The 16910-nt window shown below is 30.5% G+C and overlaps 1 protein-coding gene across 1 annotated transcript; it reads left to right on the top strand.

Moving 5' to 3' along the window:
• Nucleotides 1-2857: 2857 nt before the first annotated feature.
• On the top strand, nt 2858-4295 carry LOC101215707 (auxin-induced in root cultures protein 12). Its single transcript, XM_004149281.2, has one exon. It carries the CDS (start codon nt 2988-2990, stop codon nt 3780-3782), a length of 795 nt encoding a protein of 264 aa, XP_004149329.2. The 5' UTR covers nt 2858-2987; the 3' UTR covers nt 3783-4295.
• The last annotated feature ends 12615 nt before the right edge of the window (nt 4296-16910 follow it).

Raw genomic sequence — 16910 nt, 5'->3', positions numbered from 1 at the left:
AACTCAAAACTATTTCATTCTATAACGTACCTATACTAGTAATTGCAAAAATACGCCATAGAAATCTTCATGATCATTAAAAAATGAAACAGTCTTATAGATCGAGTGTCCACAACCTATAAGGTACCTATACTGTAATTGCAAAATTTTATCTTCAAGGATTTTGTTGTTTTTTTTTTTTTTATATAATTAAAATCCAACAAAATCACGACAAGAATTATAATTAAACAAATGAGATAAAAAATTTTACCTTTTAGTGGCAAAAGATCATATATATATATACTTAGAGCTTGCACTGGTATAGAGCAAACTAAGCAAACGAATGGAGGTGCGACAGACGGTTGAAGACCCAACAACAGATAATTAGAGGTGCTGCAAAACAACAAACGGTTGGAGGCACGACAACGAATGAATGGAGGTACAATGGTGGATGAGGGAGGCACGACGATGGGCGACTAGTTCTTCGCAAGGGAGATAGTGTGAGAGTGTGTTGGAAGAGAGGAGGAGATAGAGGCAACATATCATATATTTTAGAAAAAAAGGAAAAAAAATAGGAGGGAACGAGAAAATAATTGAAAGGAAATAAGATTATAGTTTTTATATAATGCGGATAGAAGTAAGGAAGAATAGAGCTTTTAAAATTTGTGAGTAAATCTAAAATGTTAGATGTCTCCGACAAATACTTAAAATATTTGTCGACGCAAAATACATATGAAAAAACTAAAATAAATGTCAGTAGAAATTCAACATAAATCTTTTTCTTAACATCACTACACAACTTTTTGGTCACATAAATATTTTCTTTGGCAGAAATACTGATGTGTCCCTATAATGAAAAGGAGTGGACACAATGTATCTTTGCTGACGTTTTTTTTACATCGCCAAGAAAAATATCGACAAAGTCCAAATTCGTGTAGTGATTCGTGGAGATATCTTCTCCTCCCACATTCTCCCCTATGTTCGACCAACATTAGAATTTTCTACCTTGTTAGTAGTGGAACCTTGCAGGCCTTGTTGGTGAGGAGAGAATAAAGATCGATCTCTATATGAAATTGAGTCAAAATCATTTAAATTCTCTATCAAATTTAAGGAGTAATTTATTTCTTGAGAATTCAAACATCTACACATTACTCATACTTTGGTTTGAGCCTCTTGGTGCTGTTCTCGGGCTTTTCAAGTGTTTTTGGATATCGTGTTCAAGTCATCCATTTTTACTTTTTAAACCTTTCTTTTATTCATACACATACACACACATGTAAAATATCACTATTTGTTATTGTTTTAATTTTTTTAGAAAGATATTTAAATTCAATTTATCTAAAGTTTCGATGAATTTGTGCTTTTCGTTCTTAAATTTTAAAAATGAACATTTTCAGTCTCGAAATTTATAAAAAAAGATCTATGTGGTTCTTCAGTTTTCAAAATATACCTTTTTAGTTTCTTAATTCTAAAAAATAGCTCTATAAGACCATAAAAGTATTTTATATTTGATTTCCATAAAATAATTATATGATATTTAAAATATAAAAAGTAGTTTTAGGAAGGATATGATTGATAGAAATCACTTTTTTAATTAAAATGTCATATAATTACTTAAAATAAAAGTATAAAGTTATTTGAATAGTCTTTTAAAATTATTTTTAAAAATCGAGGATTATAAATATATATTTTGAAAATTCGAACATCAAATGCACATATTCAAAAAAAAAAAAAAAAAACTAGGAACTAAAAAGGTAACGTCCTCTTTTTTTCTTTTTTTTTATACATTTTTGAATTAATACATATTATTGTGTTTTAGAAAAATAGCAAATAAAAATAAAACTATATTAGTAAAATAGCAAAAAACTATATTAGTTTTTTTAAAAAATTGAAAGTAATAAAAACCAGAAATTTTTTTAAAAATAGCAAATTTTATAAAATATTTACGACCTATAGCAAGTTTTATTACAAATAGTCATTGATATATTAGAATGATAGAAAACTACCATGAATAAAATCTAAACTTTTGGTTGTGTTAGTAAATATTTTAATTTATTTTATTATTTAAAAAGGGTGAAAACAAAGAAATATGTTAGATAAGTTAAAAATATATAAAATTAATTGAAAAGTAATGAATTAATCACAAAAACATTTTCAAGTAGAAATATTAGAAAAGAAAGCGGTTATTGAAGTATTCCCAAATTATTAAAAAAAAAGTATTATTTGAAAACAAATATTGTTAACTAATAATGTGACACAAACATCTCTAATTTTAGGGAAAGAAAAAAACAGGGAACTTCAACAATTAAACTCCCTTATTCATAATGCTCCCTCTCCCACCCTCCCTCCTAAAATCTCAACCACCTTCACTTTTCTTATTTATTTTCAACTCTTGATCTTCCCCCACCCCATTACCAAAATAAATAAATCAATCTCTTTTTTAACTCTATCAATCTTAACTTTATATTTTAAATTAAATTTGGTATTTAATCTAAATAATTTCATTACTTTTATTTTTATTATTATTATATACATGTTTATACACTTTATCACACAAAAGTGAAAAGATTATGAATTTCCATCCTCTCCATGACATTGCAAATTTTAGAAGATCAAAACTAAAACGTTAAATTTAGTAGATAAAGTAAAATAACCATTTTAGTTGCATCAAAATAGAAAATGCTTAAAATTTGAAAAACTGAAATCCAAACACAAATAGTTAAATGAAACAAATGTAAGGTGGAATGAACAAAATAATATTTAAAACTTTAATGCCCAAGTGAACTGAAATGTGAAAGTGAAAGTCAAAAATTGTAACCCCAAAATCAAAGGAAAAAAGAAAAAGGAAAAAGAAGTTAATTGGGCAGTAAGTTCCCAGTGGCATTCTTCCCTCCCACACGAATGATCTTCCCCCAACCTCCCAACACCAAAACTCCCATCTTTCTATTGTATATAAACAAACCATTTCCCCTCTTTCTCTTCCATTCTCAATACTCATTCCCTCTCCAATGGCTTCCTTCTCCACTTTCTTCCTCTTCCTTACCCTAATTTCCTCTTCCCTTTCCATCTCCCATTCCCTCACTTGCTCTTCCCAATCCTTCCCAAACAGAACCTTCACCAATTGCCAAGATCTCCCCTATCTCCACGCCTTCCTCCACTGGTCTTACAATCCCAAAAATTCCTCTCTCTCCATCGCCTTCCTCGCCCCTCCCCCCACAACCGCCGGTTGGGTCGCCTGGGCCGTCAACCCCACCGCCACCGGCATGGCTGGATCCCAAGCCTTCCTCGCCGCTTTCTTCACCAAATCCCTCACTGTCCGTACTTTCAACATTACTTCTTATAACTCCGTTCGTCCTTCCCCCACGCTCTCCTTTCCCTTCTGGGACCTTGCATCCCAATCTTCCGACGATTTGTTTGCGATCTTCGTTACCGTGAAAGTGCCGGAGAAGTCTTCGTCGTTGAACCAAGTTTGGCAAGTTGGGGCGTCGGTGGATTCCAGTATGGGTGTTCCAGCAGTGCATGAGTTTAAACCGGATAATTTGAAATCAAGAGGCGTGTTGGTGTTTGACGGAAGTGTTAGTCCTGTTGGTACTCCAAGTCCTGCTCCACGCCCTGATCATGGTGGCGCGTCTGCTGCACCTTCCACTTCGGTGGTTGGCGGTGTTAATGAAACTGCTGCTGCGCCTACCCCCAAGGCGTCGGGTCTTGACAAAGCTGGCGTTCCCGGAATTCAGCGGCGGAATTTGGGGTTTGTTGTCCTGAGTTGGTTTTTGTTTGCTGTTTGGGGGATTTTCAGTTTCTGATTTTTATTTTAGTTTAGAACTCTTGTTTGTCACTTTATTTTTTTTTTACTATTAATGAAATAATAATAATATATTTACTTGAAAACCATTTTCAAATATTAAAAAGAACAACCAAAAATAGCTAAATTTTGCAATTTTTCATCTACAATAATTTTTCAAAATTTTACACTTTTTCTTTTTGCTTTTTTAAAATAGAGAATTGAGTATAATAATGATGATGGTGATGATGGTTTATTATAGAGTTTGTTGGGGTTAGTCTGTTTGCGTTATTTGGAGGAATTGTTATTTGATTTTAATTAAAGAAAAAGCAACAATCAAAATTAAAATCTGGAGATTTGATTTAATTATGATTTTCAGTATTTGTTTGATTTCTTACTTTTACTTTCTCCCGCGGTTGGACTTATAATTTAATTTCACTAAATAAGTTGAAGAGCATTATTTAGTGCATTTTCCACGTGTACCTCACCTTGTTCAAATATCCACTACAATACACACTTCTATTTCTTTCTTTCTTTCTTTCTTTTCTTATTTGGAGTCCTATATTTCTAAATCAATTTGATTGCAACTTAAATAGTGGGATAAATCTTCTAAAATTTAAAATTATTTATTGAATCCATATCCAATAGTCTTAATTAATAGTTTATTGAGCTTTCTTTGATATAAATAAATCATTTTACTTGAGAAAGAAGAGTATTAATTCTTTGATGGGTAACAAATGACCTAAACTCTTTTCTTCTACAAAAGGAAATCTCACATCAGATGTTAATGTAGTTAAAGTAAACTAAAATTGATTTACTTGTGGTTACAATGATGTGTGTATAGTTGGATTAAACGAAAACTTTTCCACCTCAAATTCACTTTCACATTACTTAGTGACTAAAAAGTAGAAACAGATGTTTAAAGAAGAAAAAGACAAAATATTGTTTGGAAATGGAAAGAGTATATGTGTGGGTTTTGAATTGAGTGCATGGACATTTAAGTATTCCCAATTAATAATATTCTCATTTTCATAGTAATAAAAAACTTTGCATCTACTCTTTATTTTGTGTTTTGACTAAACTTTTCCAAATATTTTATATTTTAAAAAAAAAAACTAATGATTTCTTCTTTTTCTTTTTTCTATTAATCCTCTCTAAGTCAAACTCTTCTTATTAAGAGTAATAATAATAATACTAATAAATAAGGGAGATGATTCATTATAAATCACCAAAAAGTGTTCCTCCTTTCCTTTGTTGTATGTGTGAATATAATTAAACATCCATCTTTTTTGATGTAAATCTGGTTCTTCCATACTTTGTCAAAAATAGTTAATTACTTCTACAAATGAGTTTAGTATGGACTAAAACCTTCGACTCTAAACTCTTTATATATGGAAATAAAATCATAACGCTAATATCATTAGCTGGCTTAGTGGTATAACTGTCATCTAGCTTCTTTTAGATTCAAGTTCATGTACAACGTTTGCTTCTCAAATGTCTTTTTAAGAGGAGTCGAACTTTTCATGTGCTTTAGCCTTTGTTCCGGTTAACATCATATCTTTTGTTTCTAGACACATTAAAGTATAAAGTAAGATGAACTTTTACTCTAAATATATTTATTTTTTCATAAAACAATATTAATATCCAAGGTTTTGGAAGGATTATACGTAAACATATTTTAGTATTAAATAATTAATATAACATGACGTTATAGAAAAAAGTAAAAAAATTTAAATTCTCCATCATGCTTCACTTGGATATGCTCGTGAAAGTTGAAGGTAAATTTAAATTGATCACTACTAGAAAAAATGGGTTTTAATGACCCTACTAATCAAGACAGTGTGATGTTAAAAGTAAAAAAAAGGGTGGGATGAAATAAATTGTCATCAAAAATAAAAATATGGATTATGTCTTGACACAATTTAATTTGTTTTGACACAATTTTTGCTTCGTTAATTTACAACAAATTTTTTGTGTCATTAAAAAAATTTCCAAATGAAAAAACCCCAAATTTTAAAATTTATTTATTTACCTCCCTCACACAATTAAAACTAAATAAAAACCTTAAATTTTCTCTTAAGCAAAAACGCTGCCGTTGAATGAAGCCTTAACGCAAAATATCTCTCTCTACCAAAGCCACGAAAAAATCTCATGGAACGAAGTGAACTACCTCGTCGTTATGAAGAATCCTTGCCTTTTTTCAATTTTCTGCCACTCACCGCCATTGATTCCACACTCCAGCTACTGCTATCGTCACCACCACAAGCCTTCGCCATCGAACCCACCAATCTAGCTATTGTTATTGAAACTCTTTATATCTTGTGTCATTGAAATCCAAATTTATAACAGTAGATACAACTATTAATTTATGATTTAAATTGTTACCACGTCAAAATTAGTTTAAATTAATATAATGATTGAACTTGAGGAATATAAATTGATATTTGGGTAATAATTAAGGATAAGACAATATAATTTTTTTAATATATAAATTATTGGTTGGAGAAATGAATAAGTGGACACTCAAATTTAATTTATGGGAGCACAATGTTTGGTGGATAATTAAAGAGAGGGAAATGACATAGGTCCTTTTCTTATTTTTAGTTTGTTTTACTTTTATTTTTCTTTACTGATCACCCTTTCAACAATATGATTTATTATAATTATGCTTCTAAAACTTTTTTTTTTCTAAAATTTGTTCAATTATGTAATTTGTTATTTTTTGCAATCAAGTTTGTGTATAGTTTTTTTAATTTAAAAAGAATCTTAATTTTACTTTGAATTACATTCTACTTCAATTCATTTGATCATTTTTCTTTTTAAATTTCAATTTCAATTTTCAAATGTTTCTTTACAAAAATTATTTACTTTAGTTTTTAAGTTAATTATAGTGATTTATTATGGTAATTTGAAGAAGAGGTCCAATATTCGTCTTCTATATTAATATTGATCATTTCCAAATGTGTGTTACGTCCTTTTATATTACCCTCTAAGTTTTATGTTTATATGCCATTTGGTTCTACATTCCAATATATTTACACACTTTTATTATCGTAAATTTTTACTAATTCATCTATGCGTTGACTTCAAGTTATTTAATTCAAAATTAATTTTGTTAGTGTTGAAAGGTTGTGAAACTAATTAATTAAAACTACTTCAAATCAATTAATAGACATTAGCAATAGGATTACAAGTGGATATTCTCAAGAAAAAATGAAATGAAAGCTGAAAAGCTCAAAAACTCGAAAATATAAACGTAATGTTTTGAAAGATATGATCCAAAATAAAACACAAAACTCTGTCAACTGCTCTTTGATCCAAAAAGGTGAGTTTTTTTAGATAATATTTTCTTCATCATTTGTGAGGAGGTGGTTAGAGTGTAGTTAATTGGATTGTTTGTGTTTTAGTTTGCTTGCAATATAAAAAAAAAAAAAAAAAACTTGAAAACCCAAATCCCAATGGATTAGAAATGGAGTAATTCTAAATCTATATAGATATTTGATCTTGAAATGTCTCCCTTTTAAGTTGGGATGTGTCTATACATTCAAATGCTCTTCAATTGGATGCCTAAAGTGTATATATATATATATATATATATAGTAGCTTAATTATAGGGTTGTTAACCTTGTTAAGCTCTATCACGTGTAATCTTATTTATATTTCGTTTATTAAACAAAGGAAATATGACTTTCAAACCTCTATTCATGTGATCACATATAGGGGATGGATTTCTAAATGTCATATGAAAATTGGAGAGCACTTAGAAAATCGATCTATACCCCTAGGCTAGTATCTCGATTTTATACGTGTGAAATTGGAGGAGTAATTAATTTATCAAACAAGAGAGGTCAAAGTAAAAGATTAAAGTAATTTCTATTAAGTAAGGTGATCTAATAGGCCGAAAGATGAAAGAATATTGTTCTATTAAACTAGAAGTGGTCAATACATGTATATTTTACTAAACGTAACATGTAAGAAAAACTTTATAAAATAAGATACCAAATGGAAAGATGAAAGTATAAAGCGTGATGTCACGAGATGATATGATAGAAAGAAAAGTGTTTAATTAACTTTGTTTGAGAGGTGGACGTACAATCAAAGTTATGATAAATGAATGGTCAACATGGGCGGATCTATTAAGGGGCCAAGGGGCATGTGCCCCCTCTCACATTTTCGATTTTTGTATTTTAATATTAATTTTGAAGTGTTAAATTACAATATACGTGAAATAATGCTTTATTTTTACTATATTTTGTGTTTGATATAGTGACTGTGCCCCCTTTAAAACTCCAGGATCTTGGGTTTCCTACATATGATTTCTGGATACGCCACTGATGGTCAAGACTTGTATCTTCTACAATTCGATATATGTATATATGCTCTGGAAAAAAATGAGCTTCATCACTTGGATAAAACATAAACTCAAAGAGAACTAAGAGTGTAGCCACCTATTTTTGTCCATCTTTATTTAAAATTAATTCAATTGTTTGAAAACGTTTTTGAAAGGGTAAGTTCACAGACTTAGTGAGCAACGGTTTTAGAAAATAAGTTTTCATAAACAGTTTTATTGTAAACTGAAGCTTAAATACATTTATCAGTGAACAATCATTTTATAACAAAAATCTTGAAACATTAATTTTTTTTTTTTTTTTTTGTATTTTCGAAGACAGTTCTTCATAACCACGGGCAGTATGTACCCCTTCGTCTGAAGACAAAACAATCAATGGGAAGCTATCCCTCTCCTTTAAGGCATAAATATATATACCTATCTTGATGGCTCATAGTTAAAAATAGGTCCATCAACCGTATCATTAGTATGAAGTTAACCATATGTATACAATAGGTCTCATGTTATATTTGGGCATGACACAAAAATATTTGAAAACATCGAAATATTTCCTTGAAAGTATTTGAAATATTTCCTTTATCGTGAAATCATTCAAACATGGTATCACTTAAAAACAGTTCATAATTAAACATTTATAACAAAAACATAACTTGAAATATTCACTTGAAATCATGTTTTAACAAATCATTTCACAAGCTACTATTTGTAAAGCTTGAAAACATGTTTAATAAATCATTTAGAAATCATAGTGTTACTCACGAGCTATTGCTGGTAGAGCTTGAAATCATGTTTTATAAATAACATTAAAAATAATTTATTAGTCATAATACTTTTAATATTTATTCCTTATTTAATCCCTTGAACATGAAAATATCTCAAACTTTCCTTAAAAATTTCCAAAATAACCTTTATAACATAACGATTTCTCCCATCTCGCTTAATTTCTCATCGAAAATACATAACTCGAATTAGAAAAATCATAACCTAAAATTTATAAATCTTTCACAAAACTTCCTTCTACAAAGTTTCTTTAAAATGTCATAGCTTCCTTACCTCAAAATATCAGAGCCAAATGCCAAACGATGAGTTTTGTAGCCTTTTTGGAGTGCACCTTGCTCTGATTCACCCTAGAAGTGACCTTCTCGCATTCTCTTAATCAAAACAACAACCTTCTTGTATCCAAAACGTCTAAAATCCCTTATAAAAAAAAACTAGACATAATTTTTAAACTTTTAAGACTAATTTGAGGGAATTTGATCGAGTGAGTTGTGAGAAATCCTATGTTGAAGTTGCCTATTTATATGAATCCTTGCATGAAAATATGTTGACACTTCAACCTCGATTACACTTACCACTTAAGCTCTTAATTACACCTCAAGCTTTACCTCCACATCAAAATTCATATGAATATGATTAAGACACTTAGATTATTCCTTAAACTGTTTACTATAAATATGCCACATAGTTGTTCAAAACGCAAAGCTAGCCTTCATGACCATCTAGCCTAATTTCTCGTCCATACTATATAACCTGATTTAGAAAAATCATAACTTAAAATCTACAATTCTTTTGATGAAACTTTTTGCTATAAAGTTTGTCTAAAATATCTTAAATTCCTTACCTCACAATTTCATAGCAAAACGTCAAAAGATGAGTTTTGTAGCCTTTTGATAGTGCACCTTGCTCTGATTCACTTGAGAAATGACCTTCTCGCCTTCTCTTGATCAAAATGCAAACCTCCTTGAGTTCAAAACGCTCAGCAACCCTCCTAATAAAACTAGACACAAATTTTGGATCCTCAAGACCAATTTGATTGAATATGTCTAAGTGAGTTGTGAGAAACTCCTTACTGAAGTTAGCTAAAATGCCTAACCTTTATGATCCTTCGTTCTCGCCAACCTTAAACATTCAAAACCTCTTTCTAACTGCTATAACTATTTGCCAAGCCAACCCAAAACGTCTAGACACATCTTCAATACGCCAAATAACCCCTTTAGAGGTTCTTTCCTTCCCTTGGTCGCCCAATGCTAACCTCTAAACGCCCAATGTGCTATTATTTGATACTTAGCCAATTATTTTCCAATTTTTAACATTTTCAAAGATTAACTTCCTTAATCCCTTAAATCTCATTTTTTCTTATCCTTAATAAATTCCAAACATCCAAAAATTTTAAGTTTCACAACTGATGACCTAACTATGAACTCTTGCTTGCATGTGATTATCCTTAAATCTGGCTTAATATGCCTCCCATTTTAGGGATAAGATTGGGTGAATAACTTGAGATATGGGGTACATGACGAAATTCACTCCTAATCATTATAGGGTTAGTAGATAAGTTGTTCCTTTAAGTATTGAATCTAAGTCTTGAGCAAGGGCCCCACCCTCTCATTCGCCAAATAGAGATTTGATTTATAGGTTGGACCTTAAACTAATTGTTCATTAGAGAATCAATGGAATTTAAGGAACAAGATGTAATCTTGAGGGTAAAACGACATTTTGACCAAACCGAGATTACAAACAACTTGTGAATGATTAACTTACTAATCGTGATTATATTATTAACAATTTGAATTTAAAATTTTATCATTCCCTAAAATAGTGCTAATTACGATTATCTATTTATTTTTTTAAAAATTATATCATCCCCTAAAATCGTGCTATTTTGTTGATATCACTCAAATAAAGACAAACATAAATTCAACATTTTTTGATTATTTATATTCTAAAATATATATAAAAAAACTTAAATTTAAATACAATTATGTACGCATTTTAGTTTCGAAGTTGTATTCTAAACAGTTTCAACAGGTTGTACTATATTCTGAATAGATTCAACAAGTTGTGATCAAAAGGTCGTATCTTAATCTATATCATGATCACATATTCAAATTTAATATTTATTTGCTTATATAATTATATACTTTTCCAATCCAAAAACCTTAACATTAAGAAGATTTGTTACAAAACCACAATAAGAACGGTTTCTTAAATAGTGTCATTGAATCATAATCACGGTTGTTTAACTAACCAAGCTTTATAATACCCAACAAAATTAAGATTTTCCAAACATAGTATATGCCGAGTATGGATGATATTATAAACAACAGATTTGGGACACAAAAATGTAAAAAAAAAATTGGTTATCAAGATGTAGTATCACTCCCTAGGTATAGGATAATCCACATATTCTAAATCCAATGTATTTCAATAGGTCAAAAAATGAGACAAGATGTTGAAAATAGTATAAACTCACTATATTTTGTAAATAGTGAAATTTTAACTAAATCTGCTATTTTGTGTCTGGACAAAATTGGAGCAACCTCTCGTATAATAGTGACAAATATATATACAAGATTTTTGAATTTTTTTATATTTTAAATAATTTATTAAATAATACATAATATAGTTTTAATAACAATTTGAAATTGAATTTTAGATCCTCCCTTAAAATAACATATTTTAGACCATTCATAAAATATATTTTTAATAACAATTTAAAATATATTAATTATTGGATACATCAATTCAGTTTGGCACCCAACACGAAACAACAAAAATAATAGAAAAGAATCAATAACTTAAATTATTAAATTCCAGCAACCGAGAATGGAGCCTAGGAAAGTTATTCAACCTGGACATTCAATCAAAACCTATCTTGCAATCGTCTGATGTTTGCAATTTCATTGCCATATCAATTAAGATCAAGGCAACAATTACAAGTGATAAAGTTCACAAAACAACCTATCAAGAGTCATGCAAGAATTAAGTTTAACAGTTAAGTTTCAAATAAGTAAGCGGATAGAACGGTTGAGCGGCGTTTTTGGCAAGTTCACGGCGTTTCGAGCGAGTTTCACGACGGTTCCAACGAGTTTCTTGATGACCTTAATGGATTTAGCCACAGGTAGGAGGAAGAAATTGAAGGTTTTCAAGGTTTTGAAGCGATTTGAAAAAGTTGAAGGTTTTCGGTGGAACAAACTCTATAGATAGCAAACGGAATATTTTGGAGATGTGGGACTCAAGCGAATGGATGACCTTTCAAAAGTTCCTAGGTTTTCAAAACGAGAAATTAATGGAAAGCTTTCAATGCCTACACGATTTGAAGGAGATGTGGAACGCGTTTGCAGAGCTTAAGTGGAGTTTCTATGATGATATATGCTATTTTTTAGTTTTTGGGAAAAATTAGATTTTTTGTAGGTTTAGTTGTGTGTGTGATGTTTTATTTAATTATAAGATATTTAAGGTTTATTGAACAATTTTATTTAGAAATCAAGTTTTTAACTTAGGTAGGGGTATTTAAGACATTGTTCCATCTATTTTATTATTCTAAATTTTTCTGTTTTGCTATTCTAATAATTTAAAAATAAATTTGTTATTTATCCAAACTAAACCTCATAATTTGTCATTCTTCTTATCATCATTAAAATTATTCTTTGAAAGAACTTCTCTTAAGCCCCTAAAGCCCAATTTCACTAGAAAAATCCTTCATCCTTATTTTCCTTCTCTTTCTCTCTCTAGGTTTTTTTACTCACCAGGTCCCATAACTCGGTTATGAGTTTAGAGAATAGCAGATCAATTCTAATAGTGGTTCGGTTGAGTTTGTGTGATGAATTTCGAGTAAATGAAGCTTCAAAGGTAAATTTTCACTTAACCCTAATTATTCTTGTTAATCAAGAGCAATTAGGGTAAATTTTTTATTCAATTTTCGTTGAGTTTGCCTAATTTTCTATCGTGCTTTCCACTTATTCTATGAGATAATTGCTTCAAATATTAGAGTGATGAGCAGGAAAATAAGACATTTTAAAAAGCCTTTTTAGATAAATTTCATTTAAATAATGATTTTAATTCAAGATATAAAACTTGGTCACTGTTTTGTAAATGAGTATTGTGAGATGCTAGCATCTTTTTTATGCACAAATAACTCTTAAACTCAACTTTAGTTTTCACACACCATTTTTTTTATTGATTTTATTTACAAATTGTTTACTTTATTTTAGTGTCCAATCACACCGTAAAAAAATTGACGTTGACAAATAGTACACACAAATAAATATTTGAGAGGAGACTTTATTATTTGTATTTGAGAGGAGACTTTATTATTCTTTGTTGGATGGGGAGAATCATTAAGACTATTAATTACCAACACACATGACAAGGAGAGAATTATTTCACAATATTCCAAATGTATGAGATTTTTGGGTCTAATTTTTTTTTTTTTAAAAAAGTAAACAATATGATACATTAATGTGTATTATAATAGTTTATATCTATTCTAAATTTGAATATGGTGTATTTTAAAACATCCTAAACTAAATCAAATAGAAATCAAACGCCTTTAAATCTCATAAACTAAATAGTATAATCTATAGACCAAGTATATTAAACATCTTAAAAAATTGATCATCCACTTTTAAAATCTTCTCAATCTGAATCCTATGTATTAAAAACCTAAATAAAGTCCGATAAAAGAATAACAAAAATAAAGGATATGCATGTGAGATTAGAGTATTGATTGAATAATATATTTCCACAAACGAGCATATCAATCATACAACAAAATATTATAGTTTATTAACTATCCAAATAAACTATTATTTATATTAAAATAATTTAATACAAATATAATTATAATATTTTGTTTATATTTATAAATATTTTTAGAATTATTTTATTTAAAATAGTTTTCTATGTGAATTTTGAGTTCCTGTTTTTGTTGGATTTAAATTTCAAGATTTGTACTCTTGGCTTTGACAATTTTATTAAACGTTCACTCTCACTTTAAGATATTAATGTCTATTTATTGATTTAAAAGAATTGAATCAACTAGAAGCCAATTTCTCTTTGTTAACCTTTTATTACTATTAAAATTATTTAAAAGTTAAACCATTTTGGGGAAGAAGGTTAAATTATAAAAAAGAGCTTTTTCAAAAATAGAAAAATTGACTAAAAAAATACCCCTTCGTTTTGTGATTTATATAAAAAATACTCGTAAAGTTCCAAAAGTTTAAAAATTGCCCTCAAGCTTTTGAAAATGATTAAAATATATATCTACCATCTGTTAAGTTTTGTTTAAAAAATAAGTTATAAAATACTTTCATTAATCTAATTTTTACACTAAACTTGTTAGGACCCTAAATAAAAATCAAAATTTTAAATTAAAATCATAGTTTAAGTTTACATCGATAAATCAATATTATATCAATATTTTTACATTTTCATGGGTTCAGTATCGATAGAAGAGGTGGATTGATATTTCAATTACATAATAAAAAATCTATGAATCACAATAAATAAACATCAAAATAACAAATATAAATAATATACATGTTTACTTATTTAAAAATAATAAAATATTTATTTACTAATTTATATTTTATAATTTTCTCATAAATATCCATGAAAATTGAAATTTGTGTAAAATTAAAACTTCAATATATCCATCAACAACTTTAGTTTATCATACTGATTTCAGTGTGGGTTAATAGTCCAAATATTTATATTTTTTTTATTTAGTTACAATAATAACTATTGAAATTAGTTAGGTTGGAATTAAAACTAACAAAAAAAAATATTGAATTAATTTTTAAAGTTTAGAAACATTTGTGTGTATTGGTTAAATTAACCACACAAGGGAAGAAAAAAAGGGAAAAAGTTAGTATGAAAAGGCAAAAAGTAAAGAACATAAGATATAAAAATAGAGGAAAAAGAGGATAGTAGGGTTGGTTGTGGAAATGAAATGAAAAAAAGTAGTGGTTGAGAAGTAGAGTTATTGGAAAAGAATAGGGGAGAGAGGGTTATTTTAAGCATTAAGGAAACCCTTTCCTTCCTTGATTTAATAATTAGAAGAGGGTTTTTGAAAAAGAATGGGATGAGGTGATGATGATGTGAAGGCAATGTCATGGAAAAGAAGAATGTGTAGCACGTGGCAAGCTATTTGAGGAATGTACAAACTACAAACTACAAAGGAAGAAAGAGACAGCAACATTATATCAAAGGAAAAGTAAGAAGGCAGTGTTTAATTCCATCCCATAATTTCCTCTCTTTCATTTATTATACCTACTTTCCTTTTCTCTTACTCTTTTATTATTTTCTTCGTTACATTTATGTACATACCCCTCTCACTTTTCTCTTTTCCTTAAATTATACATCTCATCTTGTACAAAATAAAAAGTATACCATATATCACGTTAGGCTAAGTTTATCCTATTGGAAATTTAATATTTTTAAAAGAAAAGTGTTACTCGATTTCGTTTGATGTTATGTTTTTATTTTATCCTTCTTTTGTAACGATACATTTAAGTTTATAATCAAAACCTTCAATCTAATTTAGTAAAAAAGTGTGCTCAATCTAATTTGAGTTGAAGTTTAAGGTGTCTAGCCACACACACTCCGACGCTTAAGTTAATCTTGTGTTTTCGAGTAGCTAGACATTAGAGAAAATAATGAATATTTAGGTGTCTTTGGACCTAAATTCAACCAATGACCTTGGTTGTTTATATAATATGGTGACTCGTAATCAACGCTCATGTCATAATTCCGCCTCTTAAACTTCCACAACCGTTGAGTTGATAATTAATCGGTGGTTACATTATCATTATGACAGACCCATAAATGCTCCCAAGGACTCCCTCTATGGCACTTGTTCGTTTGGAATTCGAATGATTTCTCATTCAATAATGGCTTAAAGGTCTTCCTCTGTGGATCATTTGAGCTCTCCTTAGTATTGCCTTAGGAGTGTTTTTCCTTGTGCATCCTTCTTGTCTTAAGAGGTTAGACTCTCCCTAGTGAGACCTCTTCCTCTTAGGAGATTAGACTCTTAATAGTGGGTTCTTCTTATGTGATCTCTTCATAGGAGGCTGGACTCTCCCTAATCGGTTCTCCTCTTGTGAGCTCTTCAAAATGGGCTAAGCTCTCCCTTGAAGATCCTCCTCCTATGGTTCCTCGTAGGAGGAACTCTTTTAAGTTTAAGCTCGTCTTTAGCTCTCTTTTAGCTCTTGTGGACTTTCTTCTCGTAAGCATATGCTCTTAAGCTCTCCCTTATGCTCCTTTAAGCTTTTCTTTAGCCTACCTAAGCTTAGTGGAACCCATAAGTGCTCTTAGGCTCTCTTTTAGGCCTCTAAGCTTCTCTTGAGCTCAACTTATAAGTCCACTGAACTCTTACTAAGCCTACTAAGTGTCATGTTCCGCGAAATGACCCCACTTTTTACACCAAATCGTGCTATAAGACTTTCAAAACAAAGCCAAGGAGGAGCCAAGCACACCCGAACAGCAGCCCAACAAGGCCATGTGACAGCCTACATGTGCCAACGACACATGCCCATGACATTGGCATGTGCCCACAAAAGGCAGCCCATGAGCCCCGCATGCATGTTGTGACACGTGCCCACGACAACCCCATGTGCTTGTATGGATGCACATCCCATGGGCACGACCATCAGACAGGCGTTAGGCACAATGCCACCTAGATAGCCCATGTTCATGGGCAACTACATATGACACGATGCCCAGCCCACTAGGCACGCACACAGGCGCCCACGCCCACCAAACGGTCGCCCATGCTAGACACGACATGGCACGCGCGGCACCATGCATGCGCGTCTCTGCATGCGCACGCCCAACGCCCAGAAGCGTCGAGAAGCTTCCAGAAGAATCGCGAAGGCGCGTGACGCTTCACAAAGTGCACGCGGAGACAAACACATGCATGCAGAAGGCTTTGGAAGGCCCGCTCGCGCGCCAGACACCCATAGAAGGCTCTAGAACCTCCCTGACACGCCCAATGACGCCACATAATGTCATGTACGCTCG

The sequence above is a fragment of the Cucumis sativus genome, chromosome 7, assembly GCF_000004075.3.
Source record: "Cucumis sativus cultivar 9930 chromosome 7, Cucumber_9930_V3, whole genome shotgun sequence".
In the NCBI taxonomy this organism is placed as follows: domain Eukaryota; kingdom Viridiplantae; phylum Streptophyta; class Magnoliopsida; order Cucurbitales; family Cucurbitaceae; genus Cucumis; species Cucumis sativus.
This window is presented reverse-complemented; position numbering and strand designations above follow the sequence as displayed.